At 36.9% G+C, this 18,114-nt stretch overlaps 2 protein-coding genes across 2 annotated transcripts in view; one reads left to right on the forward strand and one right to left on the reverse strand.

Annotated features, from left to right (window-relative positions):
- tbx19 (T-box transcription factor 19) overlaps nt 1-6,122 on the forward strand; it is a 20,239-nt gene extending 14,117 nt beyond the window's left edge. The window contains exon 8 of the mRNA XM_051897453.1: nt 115-6,122. Within this exon, the coding sequence (XP_051753413.1) occupies nt 115-352 (238 nt within the window). The 3' untranslated portion in view covers nt 353-6,122. The remainder of the gene's footprint in view (nt 1-114) is intronic.
- On the reverse strand, nt 5,437-17,874 carry LOC127514531 (IQ calmodulin-binding motif-containing protein 1-like). Its single transcript, XM_051897452.1, has 13 exons — nt 17,590-17,874; nt 17,010-17,175; nt 16,797-16,917; nt 15,630-15,723; nt 15,430-15,529; nt 15,164-15,336; nt 13,546-13,652; nt 12,152-12,273; nt 11,270-11,412; nt 10,102-10,250; nt 8,731-8,862; nt 8,425-8,581; nt 5,437-6,406 (listed from the first exon to the last, which is right to left on the reverse strand). The coding sequence occupies exons 1-13, from the start codon at nt 17,705-17,707 to the stop codon at nt 6,186-6,188; spliced, it is 1,803 nt and encodes a 600-aa protein (XP_051753412.1). The 5' UTR covers nt 17,708-17,874; the 3' UTR covers nt 5,437-6,185.
- Between the last annotated feature and the right edge of the window lie 240 nt (nt 17,875-18,114).

Below are 18,114 nucleotides of genomic sequence, written 5' to 3' on the forward strand. Positions count from 1 at the left end.
ATTTAAGCCTTATTAAGTATGACAATATGTCAAACAATAAGGTAGAGTAAAGCAGTTTTACATACAAACCTGAAGTAAAGTGTTGCACAAAGTTGTGTTTGCTCATCTTTTCAGTCAGTATCCATGCCTGTGGACTGTGAGCAGTTGCACTGTATCATCCAGCCCTCCAGGGGGCATTGTGAGCACCACACACAGCCAGGAGGAGCCTGCAGATGGTGGCTCCACTTCTACATCACCTTGCTCCTTACTGCAGAGTCATGGACCAACCAGCTCCGAGAATGGTGTAGATCAAGCTAATCACATTAGGGTAGGCGGAGTGAGCTGGTCTTCTGTCACCACCCACACATTTTGAGTGATCTCATTAAACTGCAAAGAAACAGGTGTACATACATGATATTTGGAAGATTATGAGTGTACAGCAGGTTAAAGTGTTAATAGAGTGCAAAAGTGCACCACTTTTTCAGCGGCGTTGGTTCCGGAAGTAATTTTTCCATTCATTTCTCCCATAAGGATGTCTTCGTTAAAGTGTTATAACCAACCAGCTATGAGGTGAATCATAACATAACATAAGCTTTGATTTGAAAGCAAAAAAGGTACAAGACTCTGCACTTAATGGATTTACTGAGGGAAAGAACTACAATCCCATGAAGCATTGCGAACAGCATAATCGAATGAAAATGGAGAAATATAAAACTACACATTTAAAGGGGTCATATAATGCCACTTTTACAAGATGTAAAATAAGTCTCTGGTGTCCCCAGAGTGTGTATGTGAAGTTTTAGCTCAAAATACCCCACAGATCATTTTATAGCATGTTAAATTTGTCACTTTTTGAGGGTGAGCAAAAACGCTCTGTTTTGTGTGTGTCCATTTAAATGCAAATGAGCTGCAGCTCCAAAGAAGAGGGCGGAGTTTCAAGAACTCATGTTAGCAGCTCCGATTACCTCAGACTCGCTGAAAATGTCAGAAACTGTTCAGGCTTTTATGTTCAAACCGGAGTCAGACAATGATGGAGAGGCTCAAGAAGTGACAACATGTAGAATGCAACAGGACGTTTCTGAACGGTTAGTTGATGAATTTATGTAGCTGATGTGGAGTTAACTATCTTAAAGTCATTGATTAGCATATTCTGTCATGATAACCACTCGTGTGGGAACTGTTGTAAGATCCTACAGAACCAGAGAATATATGCTGCATGAAGATAGAACACGTATAGTTTAGTTTAATTACAGTTTATAACTTATGTTGTCATCTTGCTTTTATGACATGCTATTGCATTTGTGTTGCTTACTGTATTGCAATAACATGGCCTCACCCCTTTGTTGCGTGTTCTTGGGGGCAGGGTTTATGTAAATTTTAGTGTTAGTGATGTCACCAACCCGGGAAGAAGCTCGTTGTAGTCCCTACCAGCCGTTTGTTGTAGTCCTTAAACAGAGAATTCTTGAAAAGAAAATATCTCACTTTGCATTGAACTTTGAGCGTCATAACTTTGCAGATGTTGTTTATGCTCTAACAATATTACACACTATCTAAAGTTAAATAAGTGAAATCATAATCAACCACCCCTTTAAAAATGTTGATTATTATATGCATATATATACAAATATTTAAGTATTTTCAGAGCGTAGGGAGACCAAATCGATTGTCATTCGCAGTGCTTTGTGGGAGTGGGCAGAGCTAAAGAGCTATTTTGTCACGTTTTGCTTGTCATGACTCTCTGATTGGTGGAATTTTCTGTACAGCATCATGGGAAATAGCGGTGGGAGATTAAAGCGATAGTTCACCAAAAAATAAACATTTTGTCATCACTTACTCACCCTCGAGTTGTCCCAAACCTGTATGAGTTTCTTTCTTCTGCTGAACACAAAAGAAGATATTTTAAAGAATGTTGGTAATCAAACAGTAGATGGTAGCCATTGACTTCCATGGTATTTTTTTCTTACTATAGAAGTCAATGGCTACCATCAACTCTTTTATTACCAACATTCCCTTTCCCTATCCCTTTAACTCTTTTAAAACATCAAGCACATCCTGCTCTTTATTGTCTCATTCATGCGTTTCATCACTCTAAGGTGTCAACAGTGCTGTGCTATGATTAAATATTTACATAGTGCAATATACTCTATATAGCAAAATCTCTAACCATATACCGCCGCCACGATATTGTCATAACACCCAGCCCTAAGTTTTTCACCACAAATTCCACTGTTAAACACAATTTTAAAAATAAGTTGAAATAATGCAGAAGCAAATATTATCATCGATTAACAAACCTTGTAGCTCACAATAGGGCAGTGTTTAAAGGTTTATAAGTTATCGTTAAAAATCAGTTTTCCTGTGGAGAGTTTCTACTTCCGGAACCCGACTGTTGCACTCTATTGCCCTGTCCCAAATGATGCCCATCTATTATAATAGAAAAGGGGGAACTTTTTGTGCTTTCAGTGTATGTGCTTGACAGTCTTCTGTCATAATATCGTAATTTGGGATGTTACAAGTCATTACGATGGATCTGAGAGGTTATGGGTTCAATTCACATACTGCTAAAAAAATGGAATAAAAACGTCTGTCATATAACTGCTGAACTGTAAATGTACACCTCCGTTCAAAAGTTTGGGGTCAGTAAGAAGTCTATTTTAAAATGTAATTTATTCCTGTGATGCAAAGCTGAATTTTCAGCATCATTACTCCAGTCTTCAGTGTCACATGATTCTTCAGACTTCATTCTAATATGCTGATTTGGTGCTCAAGAAACAATTCTTCTTCTCATCAGTGTTGAAAACAGTGGTTTGCTTAATATTTTCATGGAAACCTGATTACTTTTTTAGGATAAATAGAAAGTTCAAAAGAACAGCAATTATTTGAAACTTTTGATTTATTTAATGCATCATTGCTGAAGAATTAATTTAAAAAACTTAACTGACCCCAAATCTTTATATTTTATTTCTCTTCAGAGTCCATTTGTATATTTGTACAACAGTCTGGTCAAAAGTTCAAAGCTGTTATCTGAACACAGAACATCTGACTGGAGTGACTCATACAGAGAGCTTAATACAACTACAACTGAGGTAAAACTCGACAATTAGGCCCCAGAATAAATGGTTACTCTAGTTAATCAGTTAAAACACTTTGGCATGTGGAACAAGGCAGTTTTTGGCAGGCACAGTGCTTTCGCTCTTACCTAGACTTTTTACCTCCGATTGAGCACAAAACTGCAAACACGTTCATTCACAATCTCTTTTTTCTCTCTCTCTCTCTCTCTCTCTCTCTCTCTCTCTCTCTCTCTCTCACACACACACACACATATTCATTGCATTCACACTTTCACAGGCAAAAACACAAACACATTACAGTTGCATTCACACCACTAACTACACACACAGTTCTGCTTCCTCCAAAAGCAGATCTCACTTATCTGTAGTTTTAAAATGCTGCATAAAGAGACTGAAATTATTCCCCCATCATATTTTTCCACTCTTGAAAATGTTATTTTAATTGTGCCGGTGGAGTGTACCACTCTGTTGTTTTCACATGAGTGTAAAAAATAATGACGGCTGTCCAGTGAATAGGGCCTTGGCATGAGTTTAGACCACTATGGGCATGCAGTAGACACTCTCTCTCTATCTCACTCACACACACACACACACACACACACACACACACAGGCTCACCTTTCTCATAGAGACAAATACACAGTGTCTAAACAGCCTCATAAAGGACTAAGCAAATGTTCTGAATTCTATTTTCTTGATCCCTTAATCTATAATATTTTTATTTTCTAACAGTGACTTGTTTCATATTAGTCCTTACATATGGTCTGTAATTGCAAATCTTATTTTAAAAGTACACTATGTAACTTTTGGCTCTCTAGTGGTGAAAAAACAAAACCGCATGCATTTTGTGGAAAAACATTGTTTTGTTCTGCTCATAAACATTCACTACGAGGCTAGATATAACCAGTTTAGATGGAAAGGATCTCAAGCTGACTTGCTGAAGATGTTATTGTAGCTCATTTCCCTGCGTTCCATTCAGAAGGGCTCATCCCTATCCCCTAATCCCTTCAAAGGGTTTACCCTCCGGAGTGAGAGCTTCAAAGGGTGTAGGGATTCGTTGCACATTTTGTATGCTGGTTGACCCCCCCAAAAAACACGCTCTAAACGATGAGTAGATTGTGCAAGCTGCGCCTTTTGTTTAACGTTAGTTTATTTATTTTTGGTTTATCGCACCATATTGTGTCTATGTATTTGAAACATTTGAAGTGTCCAGTTTTGAGCACTTCGGTTTGGAATGACCCTTCAATATAGTGGCCATTATTGTTTTCACTCCTAAGTGCCCTTCTGAGGGCGATATATCCCATTTGGAACGCACCGTTAAAGGTGCAGTGTGTAAATTTTTGCGACATCTAGCAGTGAGGTTGCAAATTGCAACTAACAGCGCACACTCCTCCCTTTCGGAGAAGCTACGGTGGCCGTCTGGCCGACATGTCGTCTTCTGAGAGAGCAGAGAGTAGCATGTGTGAAGCAATGAGGTCTCTTCTTACTTCTAACAAAGAACGATCTCTGCTTCTAATAAACCAGAGGACTACTACTACTGCTTTGTGCGTATTCAACGTAGTGACGATGCAAGCTGCCTCTAAAAACACGAACGATTTAGAAGAACAACAACATAGTGACGAAACGCGCTCTGTAGAGTGTTTGTCCGTTTAGGGCTGCTGTAGAAACATGCCGGAGCATAATGGCGACTTGACATGGAGGGGGGACCCGTGGTGTGAGAGATAGAAATGACTCATTCTAAGGTACTAAAAACATAACGGTTCATTATGTAAGGTCTTTATGTACCACTGAAAACATAGTTATGTATATTATATTGCATTTCTGACAATAGACCCTCCCAAATTTTACACATTGCACTTTTAATAGACACGGTACTTCCTTGAAAATAAATTCCAGCACAGCACTGCAACCAGAATGAAATTACCCTTCACTATAGATAATGCTTTACAACGAACTCTGTTAGAGAGCTACATATAGGATTTTTTTCTGTTCAATAAAAATACCTTACTCACCCGATGCGTAATAAAAACGCCATCTTCTCCGCGTATCCACATTTCAAATCCCTCAGTTCTCGCCGTCTCTGACTCTCGTTTCATTACGAGATCTGTCGCGTTCTCTTTTTGCCAGCAGACTCACCATGTTCGCCGTTTGTTTAAAATTTAGCAGCTCCATGTCAACCTTTCTCACTCGTTGTGACAACTAACCTATGCCACTCACACACCAGACACGCGTCAAAGTAGCTGGAGCGACTTTTCTCTGACGGATATGAAGACACACACGGGCGAGTGACGTACGGAATTTCCCACAAAAACCATCCCGACACGTCTAATATATAAACACTTATAATAGGCTTATAACAGGCAGTGAATCAGAGTGAGACAAAACATGAAGTATTGGTTATGTATTGATGAATTTGGTTGCTTTTGAGAAACAAAAGTTTCATAGTGTACATTTAAGTTTTTAAAAAGGATGAAAATGTAAAAAATAAATAAATAACCAAATTTAGTAGCCAGCTGATGTCTAACCCCAAAGACCTAAAAAAAAATAACACTTATGGAAAAAAAGTGACAATAGTCTTTAACCTGACTGCTAGTGTACTATGTACCTGAGATGTTTAACTTAAAAAACAAAAGAACTTGTGTACAAGACAGTGCTTGTATTATTCTGCTCTTCCTTAAAGGGATCGTTCAAGTAAAAATGAAAATTTCATATTCCAATATTTTTTCCCCATAGAGTGGAAGTCATTAATAACTTAAAACTGTTCGGTTACCAACATTACTTAAAATATCTTTTGTTTTCCACAATAGAAAGTAAGTCATACAGGTTTGGAACAACATGAGATGGGGTAAATAATGACAGAAATTTCAGTTTTTGGGTGAACTATCCCTTTAACAAGAAACATTTTAAATATAAACCATTCTGTTAGAGGACATTAATAAAATGAATGTTTTAGTAATTATGTAGCTAAAGGATTCCAGCTTCACTGTATTTGTTCTGTCACTGCATTGTATTTTTAAAATGCATGTAATCATATTGGAAGCCCTAGTGTGCCATAAAACCTGTTCAAACGACCATTCTTTCAAGTATACTGATATGAAAGATATATTGCAAATAAAGTCTGAGTTTCATCATCTTTTAGTTGCCACCTAGATACAGTGACTCAATGTCCATGTCATAGTCTTTCCTGGGAGGCTCCTCTGGGCTGGAGAACTCATCTCCAAGCATCCTCCACCACGGGAGACGCATGCTCTGCATCAAGGCATTGTGGGATTGACGGGCACGTGTGGCCACAGGGCAGGAACGGCTCAGGAACAGACTTGCATCCTCCGCTCTGGCATCCTTCAGGGACGGCGCATCTAAAATCAAAAACAAATGATTGGCTTTAGGGGACGTTTACACGACACCGTTTTCAACTAAAAACGGAAAACTTTTTATGTGTTTTGGCCGTTCATTTTGGTGACCTGAAAACGCAAACTTTTGAAAACGAGTTTCGAAGTGCAAGTTTTTGAAAACAATACTGTTATCGTCTCCATGTAAACTACAAAAATGCATTTCTTTACAAAGTGACATCGCCAGCTACTGGCCTGGCAGCATAATACAGCATTTTTAGTCGTTTTCATGGATCTGTGTGAATGAGGATCGTTGCAAAATGTTTCAGTTTTTAGCACATCATTGTCGTGTAAACGTACCTTTAGATCAGTGTTTCTCAACCTTTCTGACTCCAAGGACCCCCAAAAGCACAATAAAATTTCCAGTTGTTTATTATTTAGTGAATAAAAAATTTTTTAGACACAATTTCTACCTGATAATTTGTTTTGAGCTTGGCACAAGTAGTTAAATGTATATTCATTATAAAAATATAAAAGATGTCTAGAAATCCAACTTTTAAAATTAGGCTTCCTCATATATCCAGGTTTTTCAAGACAAGTTTTTTTAAGAGTAAAAAAAAAAAAATGCCATGATGTCTAGTTGTTTTGACTTAATTGAATGCTTGTTTTTCTTATTTTAAATCATTTAAACAGAGATTGTATATTATAGGGAGATGAGAGGGTCTGTATCTCTTAGCATTGGAGAAAGCGTAACGGCTAACTTGATCACGTGCGGCACCTCTCAGCCTATCGTGTAATGGCCTCTGGTCTCCTTTCCTGCGTACCGCCAGTACCGCCCGTGCGTACCGCCACAGCCGGAGCGTTAGCATTAGCCATTACGCTTTTTTGGCTAAAGGCTGCAGGTTTGCCTTCCAGGGGCTTTGATTTAAAGTCATCTTGAGGCCCCCTGGTGAAAACAAGCGTGCCACACAAGTCCTGAAAACTGAAGCCAAAGTGTCTTGCCCCAGGTGGCTGGATGCAGTATAGGTCATAAAACCTCTCCATGTAATGTAATGGGACGTGCGACAAACTAAACAGTCAAATTACACATCAAATATTTTTTTCCAAAGATGGTTTCTGTCATTTTAGGCAGTTCTTATTACGCTGATGTTAGTTAAAGTATTCGTTCTTTAAATAAGTTTGTTTTTAGTTAGTTAGTTGATGCTATAAAAAAGCGGGTTTTGACATCATGATTGACAGCTGAGGTTGACAGCTTCTCTGAGCGACGTAGTCACTAAAGCACCAAGAGACTTTTTTTCTGGATCTTTGGGAAGAGATTGGAGCTTTAATTTTAATTTCTACATTTCCAGAACTGTTTGTTTCACAACGACACAATGAGTTGCTCTGCAGTATTAACTGATTTTGCGGGAGTGTGGGTGGGACCTTGATATCGCGGCTCCACTTCGCACTCACTACTGCGCAGACTTGGGCACCAAGTTCACAACGCACAGACTCAAGACTCAAGATGTCAGCGCCATATTGACACACTGGCGGCTTCACTTACTACAGTGGAAGAGAGTGAAGGTGCGTCGTCCATCTTTTTTTGCGGCTGTCAGGGCAAAAACAAAAGCTACTACTTTCCATATGTGTTTCCATTATCTCCAGACGCGTTCATATGTAAATTGCGCAAGCTTATTTTGTTCATTAGATTGAAAGAAAAAAACTCTTACATTTACCTGCCCATAGACCTACCCCTTGAAGAAAACAGGACAGAAGTAGTTGAAAGTGGACAAAAGAGACTGATTTAGGTACCAGGTGGAAATGGGTATGCTTCTCCCTCATCCACTTATGATCCGATCGACCAAACGCATCTTAATACCAGGTTGGAAACAGGGCCTTACACCACTAACTCTATGTAAGTGCACAAACATAGCCACCTCTGCAGTCAGGCTTGCGTAGCTAGAAGCGTTCACACACACATACAGTATGTTTCGGGCGTTATGCTTTGCAGACTTTATGATGTTATACTTCATTTCAGCAGATCAGCCTTAAATTTAGGTACATACTTAATAAAAGCTCCACATCTGTGTTGATCTGCACAAGTAGAGCCTGTCTGTGCTGCTCCTGTGCCCGATCAGATGCTCTGCTGATCAGATGCTGGTGGAGGAGACTCTGGGCTCTCTGGTGGAGCTCCACACTGTCCTCTGCTGACATCACAGATGACTGCACAACAGAAAAAACAGCATCATTTATAAGATGAATAATTTAAACTGAAAATTGATAAAAGCTGTGTGTTTAAAAGATTATTTAACTCCCAAAGACATTAAACACCAAGATAACCAACAGTATTTCATTTCTTCATGGTGACTCACAGGATGTAGAGAGATGTGCTCCTGTATCTGTTGCCTGAGCTCTGTTCTTCTACTGTCAGTCAGTCCTTTGGGTCCTTTCAATGGCGTGAGAATATTCCTTTGTGCTTTACGACGTTTTAAAAACTGCAGAATCTGATAAAAAGAACATTGGCACATAGATGATCAAGATTATCAAGGAAAAACAACTCAACCACTTATGTATTAATGTATATAATGTATTAATACACACACTACTGTTCAAAAGTTAAGGGTCAGTAAGATGTTTTTATGTTTTTGAAAGAAGTCTCTTCTGCTCACCAAGGCTGCAATTATTTGATCAAAAATGCAGTAAAAACAGCAATATTATGAAATATTATTACAATTTAAAATAACTTTTCTATTTTAATATATTTTAAAATGTAATTTACACCTGTGATGACAAAGCTGAATTTTCATCATCATTACTCCAGTCTTCAGAGTCACATGATCCTTCAGAAATCATTATAATATGCTGATTTGCTGCTCAAGAAGCATTTCTTTTTATTATCAATGTTAAAAACAGTTATACTGCTTAATATTTTTGGGGAAGCTGATATACATCTTTTTAAGGATTCTTTGATGAATAGAAAGTTCTAAAAATCTTTTAGAACATTATAAATGTCTTTACTGTCATTTTTGATCAATTTAATGCTTCCTTGCTGAATAAAAGTAATAATTTCTTTAAAAAAAAAAAAAAATCTTACTGACTCAAAACTTTTGAACGGTAGTATATATGATAAATGACAAGTAGCTAAGATCATTTTAAGATTATTTTCATATATGTAGAGGTTCTTATAGTTAACTAAAACCATAAAAAACATTTTCGTGCCAAAATAAGTAAAACTAAAATAAATAATAAAAAACTATTTAGATATGTATAGATTGACAAAACTTTAAAATTGAAATAAGAATGGAAATTATAAAAAAAAAAAAAATGAATAAAAACAAATAGTATCTCAATGATACTAAAATAAGGCCTTGTGTCCACCAAAGCATTTTTTTTTTTCCGAGGCTAGCGTATTTTTTCCAATTGTATTCAATAAGAGCGCCACGTTTTTAAAATGCCATTATCTGAAATAGGCGCTGAGCATCTATTTCACGCTGAGCGCTCAGTGCTTTTTACTGGCCGAGAGTTGAAGAATGTTCAGCTTTAAAAAACGCAGCACTCATCACTGTGACTTTTTACCCAGCAGTCCAATCTCAGTGGAGGAGGGGCGGAACAAATAACACATCGACCAACCGCCACATCCTAAAAATGCTTTGGTGGACACACGGCCTAACACTGACAGAGTCTGAACTTATTACACTGCAAAACACGTGCAAGTCTTTTGGTCTGTGTATCTGTCCACTCACAGCTCTCTGGAGAGTGACAGCTGCTCTGTGCTGTCTGAGAATGTATCTGTGCTGCTGGAAGTTGCGTCTCTCTCTGTGTCCTCTCCACACTCTCTGAATCAGCACGGCTGCCTTGTTCTCCAGCTCCCCCAGGTATTTTTCCACCTGGGCTGAGAGAGGTGGATATTCATAGCAATTAAAAACCTCATGAAATGCTTTGACATGCAGTTTCCTTTCATGTGTTGACGTACTTTCAACTGAAACAGTGAGCTGAGGCAGGACATTTCAAAGGACATATTCATTTTTATGAATAGTCTATAGGCTTTAGTTTACGTCACACACACAGCCATGAACTACAATTTTCTACTTGTTTCCATAACAAGGTAAATATTATAAACAATTTTTGTTCATTTTTACAAACTGAGGGAATAAAAACAATGTTTTCTATTTATTGACAGATTGATTACATGCACACACAACCTTAATACACATAATTGTTATTTTAGTATTATTTATATACTATTATAATATTTCTTTATATTTTGAATTGGCTTTTGTTTTTATATTTTCAGTTTTTATTTTCATTTTAGTAATTTTGTTTTATGCTTTTGTCATTTTTATTAGATTTAATTAAATATTACTATTTAGGTATTCAGACTATTTCAGTTAGTTGCCAGGGCAGCATTTCTAATTTTTGTTTAGTTTAAATTTTTCATTTAATATTTATATTTTATTTTAGCTTTATAACTAAGGTCTGTCAAAATACTCCATTCTGATTGGCTGAAATGTGTGAGCTCAAACCATGCAATGCACAGGTAGTTCCAGTCAGTTTAATCACTGTTCTTTATTATTGCGCTGCCACAAACACACACACACACACACACACACACACACACACACACAGAAACATTCAGGAGCACAGAAATTTCTTATCAATGCTGCCCTGTGACTTTTATTAATAATTTAGCTTTGCTACTAAGCTAAACTTCGGTACATTATATTAGCCTACTCAGCAACGAGGTGGTAACGTCGCTGTTTTTGAAGAGTATCCCTTATTTTAATTAACAAAAATATTTTTAGCAGTTTGGTTTAGTTTTTAGTTATCGATAATAACCCTGATACACACAACAATATTTACCACACTCATTTCAGTTTTACTCATTGATAAGGTTTAATTTTGTGTTGTTACCGGCTGGTAGTATCTCCATCAGATGAAGCTGGTGTTGGCGGAACTGTCTCATGGCTCTCTGTCTTCGCAGACACACTTGATGACGTAATTCCTCTTCTGCGCGCTGACTTTCAATGTGTTCCTGTTGCTGTCTGCGCTTTTCCCTAACACATAAAAATAAATCTATTCACCATAGTGTCACTAAACTCTAATTTCCTTTAAGCAATGTCTAATTTTACACCGAGTGCAAACTTGTTGGCAGAAGCTATTTACACTAACTCCACTCACCAATGTCTGGTTGAGCCAGAAAACTACAAAAAAAAAAAAACCCATCTGATAACAGGAGGAGTGACGTGGAGAGTAAAGCTTCTGACATGAATAAGTTTGAATCTGCCTTTCTCTAAACTCATTCTTCTCCTGTTTCCCATTGCATATCAGCACAGAGAGGTGTTTATAAAAAAAAATAGTCTGAAAAGCGGAAATAAAGTGCCTAATGGGTATTTAATAGTGGAAATAAAGTGTTTATCGGGTATTTAATAGGCCTGTAACTGAAACTGGATGTGGTGTCCTCGTGTTGATCGGATGGGTCAGTACATCGACCGTGGCGCGTACAGCTCATATTACCGCGCTCAAAACCTCTCTTTCTGAACCTTCAAGGACACCTTTACTGTTCTGCAGGTTAGGTATAGGAGTGGGCTACAATACATTGTGATGAAAATTGTATCTGCCACTGTTTGCAGTTTAAGTATAAATAGCATCTAACAACTGTTTTCATTTAGTGCAAAGAAAACTGCTATTTTCACTTTTACCGCTATATGCGCTTAGCCTTTTCCTTTTCTTTAATGCATAGTTGTTGTGTTCAGCTTCTTTATTCAGAGGGACTTTACTGCGTCATTTCCTTACCTGAAGCTGCGCTGTAATGTGCTGACCGCTCTTGGGAGTTTCCTCAGTCTTTTTCTGGTCTGATGGGCTCTCCAGACTGCCTGGATAATACAAGCTGCTCTCACACACTCCTCAGATGTCTCCTTAATATAATGCAGAGTAAAGAAATACATCATGAATATGAGAAAACTTCCTCTACAGTTCATCAATAAATATGATGCAAAATTCAAAAATCCTCATGGTCTCGATCAATGACGTTGTCATTTCTCCAGCAAAGAGGTTAGACAATTAAAATAGAGATCGATAGACGGAAGTATTGAAGGATTAGTTCACCCAAAAATGAAAATTCTGTCATTAATTACTCACCCTCATGTCGTTCCACACCCATAAGTCTTTCATTCATCTTCGGAACACAAATGAAGAACTTTTTGATGAAATCTGAGCGCTTTCTGTCCCTCCATAGACATTTACGCAACTACCACTTTGACGCTTTAAAAAGCTCATAAAGAGATCTTAAAATTAATCCATATGAATTGAGCGGTTAAGTCCAAATTTTTTGAAGAGACTCGATTGCTTTATATGATGAACAGATTTAATCTCTTAGATTTAAGATCTCCAGAAAATTTGGACTAAACCGCTCAATATGGATTAGTTTTACGATCTCTTTATGAACTTTTTTAAACGTAAAAGTGGTAGTCAAGTAGCTGTCTATGGAGGGACAGAAAGCTTTAAGATTTCATCAAAAAGATCTTCATTTGTGTTTTGAAAATGAACAAACTTACGGGTTTGGAACGACATGAGGGTGAGTAATTATTGACAGAAATTTCACATTTGGGTGAACTAACCTTCTAAAAGTACAGTAGCAAAAACAGCCAGTTTAAGAGGTCAGAGAGATGGCATAAAATGATCACGTAAAACTATGAGTTTTGATGCAAGACACCTTTAAGTCAGCATGAAACGGAAGTTTTTCTTCCATATTGTGACGTATATCTGAGTGAAATGGCTTTTTGAACAAGAAAAAATGTAGGGTGGGACTTGATTTTGTCCATGGGGAATTGATTAGATCATTGTATTGTGGTTTGCTATTGCTGTGATGTCATGTGAGTGACAGGTTGCCCCGCCCTCACGCCAGTAAACGCCATCAGAGAAGAGAAGAAATGTTGTCGCAAGAGGGAGGGGAAGTTATTTAGATTAAAGATTACGAGATACATGAATTTGAAAAAATAATTATGTACATGGATAAATCATTTATAATAAATAATGCAATATGCCATAAAAAATAGAATTATTAATTTTGTTTTCATGGTGACTTTAACATTATAGGTGGACTTCTAGGAAAAAATAAAATGCTACCAAATGTAAAAGATGTCTCCATTAAGACATTTAGCAGACGCTCTGAGCTGGTGGCTGCTGACCTTAGTGTCTCTCCATGGAACGTCTGACCGCAGGTGATCAATAAGCTGATCCAGAGCAGAGTCAAAGCCTTTACCACGCCAGTCTTTCACGGCCAAATCAGCTAAACCTGCAGGACCAAACATTGGAAACACTCAGGGACTAAAGGCCCGTTCACACCAAGAACGATAACTATAACTATACTACCATCCAAACCAATGCACAATACCGTCCTGGACTGCGTTTCCCAAAAGCATTGTAAGCCTAAGTTGATCGTAGAGACCACTGGTGGCAATTGTTCAACGATCAAGGCTTATGATGCTTTTAGGAAACGCAGCCCTGTTCATTATAAGCATGCGATGCAGTTCTGTTGTCTGCTGCTTTAAATGCTCGAGCACTTTACAGCAGGATGAATTGTGATTGGCTGTTTTTATCATTCATCAGCTAGAAAGAAAAAATAGCTCTGAAAGTGATTCCAAATATATTGTTCCAGTGTGCCGTTACAGAGTGTAACAGTACCTGCCCACTTTTTTCTCTGGAAGTATTTTTTTCGTTCATTTCTCCCTTTTGGATTTAAATAAAGTCCTTGTTAAAGCGTTATAAGCCATGAACCAAGCCAACCAGCTACGAGGTGAATCATAACATTACAAACTTTAATTTGAAGGAAAAAAGTATTGAAAATCGGAAAAAAATACTGTGTACTTAACGGCTTTAGTGAGGGAAAGAACTACAATCCCATGTAGCATTAGGAACACCATAACTGAATTAAAAATTATGGAGAAATACAAAACTACTCATTTAAAAATGTTGACACACACACACATATATATACATATATACACAAAAATATTTAAAGACCCACTGTGGTGAAAATCAAGTTTAAATGTATGTCTATGTGGTGTTTTTAATATGCAAATTCATGTCAACACCATTTCTGAGTATTTTCTCCTTAAAAACTGCAATGAAAAAAAAAAGACAGCCTCAAAAACGTGGTTTGAAATCGCCAATGTTTCTTATGTCACAAACTACCTTGTAACCAATCATGTTAACGTGTGGGGCGAGTGGACCGAGTGGATCTCTGAGGCAGGGCTAATTTGCATATTCATGGATCCGCGTATACTAAATGAAGCAAGGGTGTAGAGTTACATTCAAGTTATTTTAGGGCATGAATAAATGTTTTTCACAAGAAAAAACTTTAAATATGCCATTTTGGTTATCAAAGATGAGTTTTAAGGGATAAAATTATTGACTACAGGGGGACTAAGTATTTTGAGAGTGTAGGGAGACTGACTCTACTAAGGAGCTCTTTTGGCACGTTTTGCTTATTTTAAAAATAAGTTGAAATAATCATGCTATCGGCTTCAACAGAAGCAAATATCATCGATTAACAACCTTGTACCTCACAGTAGGTCTGTTTTTAAAGGTTTGTAAGTTATCATTAAAAATCAAGAAATAAACGTGTTTTTACTTCTGAAACCTGACTGTTGCACTCTATTATTTATAGTTGTAGTATGGACTCTGCTATTCTTTTAAATCTAGAATTACTTTTTTAAAACTATATCTTTATTGTTATAGTTATCGTCCTTGATGTGAACAGGCCTTAAAGCTCGAAGATGTTCTGAGATCTGAGTGCAACTGTACCTTTGTATCGTCTGTGAATGAGCTGACGGGTTGAGCTGCTGTGGTCCATAATCAGAACAAGGGTCTTTACAGCTGCTCTGCCAATCACAGGATTTGAGCTACTGGACATTTTATACACAATATCATCCATGATGTCAGTCAGAGCCCTGTTTCCCATCTCAGCCACTACAGCACTTCAGAAAAAAACAAGGGAAAAGATTTTCCAAAGTGTGAAGCAGTCATGTGGATAAAGACTGTATTATAGACCAAGTAGCTTTCTGTTGTACCCGTTTGCCCTTAAGATATTGTTCCACATGGTGACAGTAACAATGGAGACATCATCGTCTTCACAGATCTGGACACTCTCATAATGTTTAGATATCAATACTGAGAAGAGAAAACAGTTTCAGTTCAAGCTAAAATAAAATCATCTCTAAACATCTTGTGACGGTCACACGCCACTAAATTTATAGAAGAAGTGGTTTACCATGATGAATGAGATGTCTGTGAGCCCTGAGGAGCCAGCCAATGGAATCAAAGACTTTTCTAAACAAACGAATCAGCTCATCACGTGCCTTGTCCTGTTGCAGAGAGAAATAAAATGATCTGGTTTCTATATATGCAGTCTCTACCAATTCAAATAAAAGCCAGAGGTGATAGAACTAGTTAGAAAGGGTTTATTTTGCATTTATAACCAGCTGACTATACATTAAATAACCCAAACCCTGTTACTTGAAGTTCTCTATGTCAGATTCATGTGACACACGCGACTCATGTGCACAGAAAGATGTGCGCGAGTATCGAGTTCTCTTTCGCTCTTGAACAAACAGTAACACACAGAATTATGCCAAAATGTCCGTTTTGTTGAGTATCCTCATAAGAGCAGTCTTAAATGATTTAAATAATGTCTTAAATGAACTTGAAGAGTTGTGAGAAAATGAGATGTTCGGCAGCGGCAGGTTTTAAAGGCACAGCAGCCTAATAAACCAGTTACTGTAATGTCTGTCATTAATGTTAATCCAAAAAAAAAAAGATAACACAGAAAATTGTAGCTTTAATAAGGATTAATCTATATTTAATTTATAACTTAGGCAGAGATGACTGTAAAGTATTTGATAACTTTATTCAATTTCTGTATATTTCCTATGTGTTAGACAGGAAGGAAGGCCACAGGTAAATATGACATCTATTATAATGGGTTTATGTGAAAATTATTTTAATTTCACTTAAATTAAGTTAATTTTTAAAGACTAATAAATGTTGAAATAGATAGCCTTTAGTTATACTGTAATGTTGAATGTCTATAATTAATGTTTTTTGTTTTTTAATCAATTTCATAGAGATATGGAGAGTAACTGTGAAATTATTACAATATAAAAATATTAAAAACTCCAATGTTTTTAATCACGATTAATTACAGAAAAAATGTGCGATTAATTATTAGTTAATTTTTTAATCGATTAACAGCACTAATTTGAATCTATTTTCTATTTATTTTAATCTTTTCATTATTGTTTTTATTAATTTTAACATTATTATTTATTTACTTATGACATTTTTTACACAGTTTTCTTTAAATATTTCCACAGACCGCTTTTGGACCCCAGTTTCAAAACCCCTGCTCTATGTGATTCAGGAAACTGTAATATCTTACCCGCAAAGCTCTGTTCATTAGACGGTCTGCAAGAAAAAGAAGACTTTCCACAACTGATGGCAGAAATTCATGACTGAACACATCCATGTGTCTGAAATCACCCAGACCCACACAGCATGTGCTAGACGGACAAAAACATGCATTAAAACTCCACAAGACTGCGAATGACAGCAGTATTCACTGTGTATTTAAAAGCAACTTGAATTTGAGTACCTGAGGAGGTCTGCCATCTGTGTCAGGACTGCATAGCCCCCTTGAACCTTGACTGGACTGAATCTCAGTGAAGATGAGCAGTACTGCAGCACACCGTAAGAGTAAAGACTCTGTTTACACGCCTCCAGATCCCTCTGATCTCCTAAAGACTTTCTGCCTAGAAGATCTGTTCAAGTGAAAGCTGTTTAAGCTCATTCATACAGGAGATACATGGTTGTGTTCTAGGTCTAGGATAGCTGACATGTAACATTTTTATAAGAAGTGTAGAATTAATTTACATGCCTTTTTATGAGCTTACATTTACAGAAAGGTAATGCTGTCTTCACGTGCTATCGGAATGATCGTAAATACAAGTTTCCAAGGTTAAAAATTGTACATGAACGCCCTCTCAAGTCAAAATTTGAATGCGAAGAGTTCGTAATCACGACTTCAGAAGTGGGTAGTGGGAAATTTGGTACTTTTTAAAGATTTTTTGTCACACCGTATTTGGGTGAGCTGCAAAAAGCTAAACCGTGACGATTTATACCGTTAAATAAACGAAATTCTACAATGACAAACGTAAGAAAGGACAGTACTCTACCTTTTAATGCTGAAAGCACGTCGATAATCTTGTTTTCAGATTTTTCTCTGGTTTTTGCGACCAGACTCTTAAGTTCTGGGTTTATTTCATCTCCTGATTGAACCATTGCGCTCATCATCTCGGAAAAAAACGTTTCAGATTTTAAATATAAGGACGATAAAAGCGCATATTAAATATTGGTTGTTTGAAGATGTCATTTAACGTTACATGATTTTCAGCACAGGAGAAAAGCGACACAACCGACAAGAGCCTGTTTGGTTTCTACGGCAACCTTACGTCATCTCCCTGCGACCGTCCGTCCGTCTTTTTTTTTTTTTTTTTTTTTTTTTATTGAACTGAACTTTCAAAATTACTTGATACATTTCACACATTTTATAAGTATAAATTAAAAACACAACAATAATTTAAATAAAAAGAAACAAAAAAATATACTTAAAATTAAAGGTAATCACAAACGTTATATTCATTGGATTTTTCGATTTAAAAAAAACAAAAAACTTTACAGATTCTAAATAAACTTTAAAG

Source organism: Ctenopharyngodon idella, chromosome 6 (genome assembly GCF_019924925.1).
Source record: "Ctenopharyngodon idella isolate HZGC_01 chromosome 6, HZGC01, whole genome shotgun sequence".
In the NCBI taxonomy this organism is placed as follows: Eukaryota; Metazoa; Chordata; class Actinopteri; order Cypriniformes; family Xenocyprididae; genus Ctenopharyngodon; species Ctenopharyngodon idella.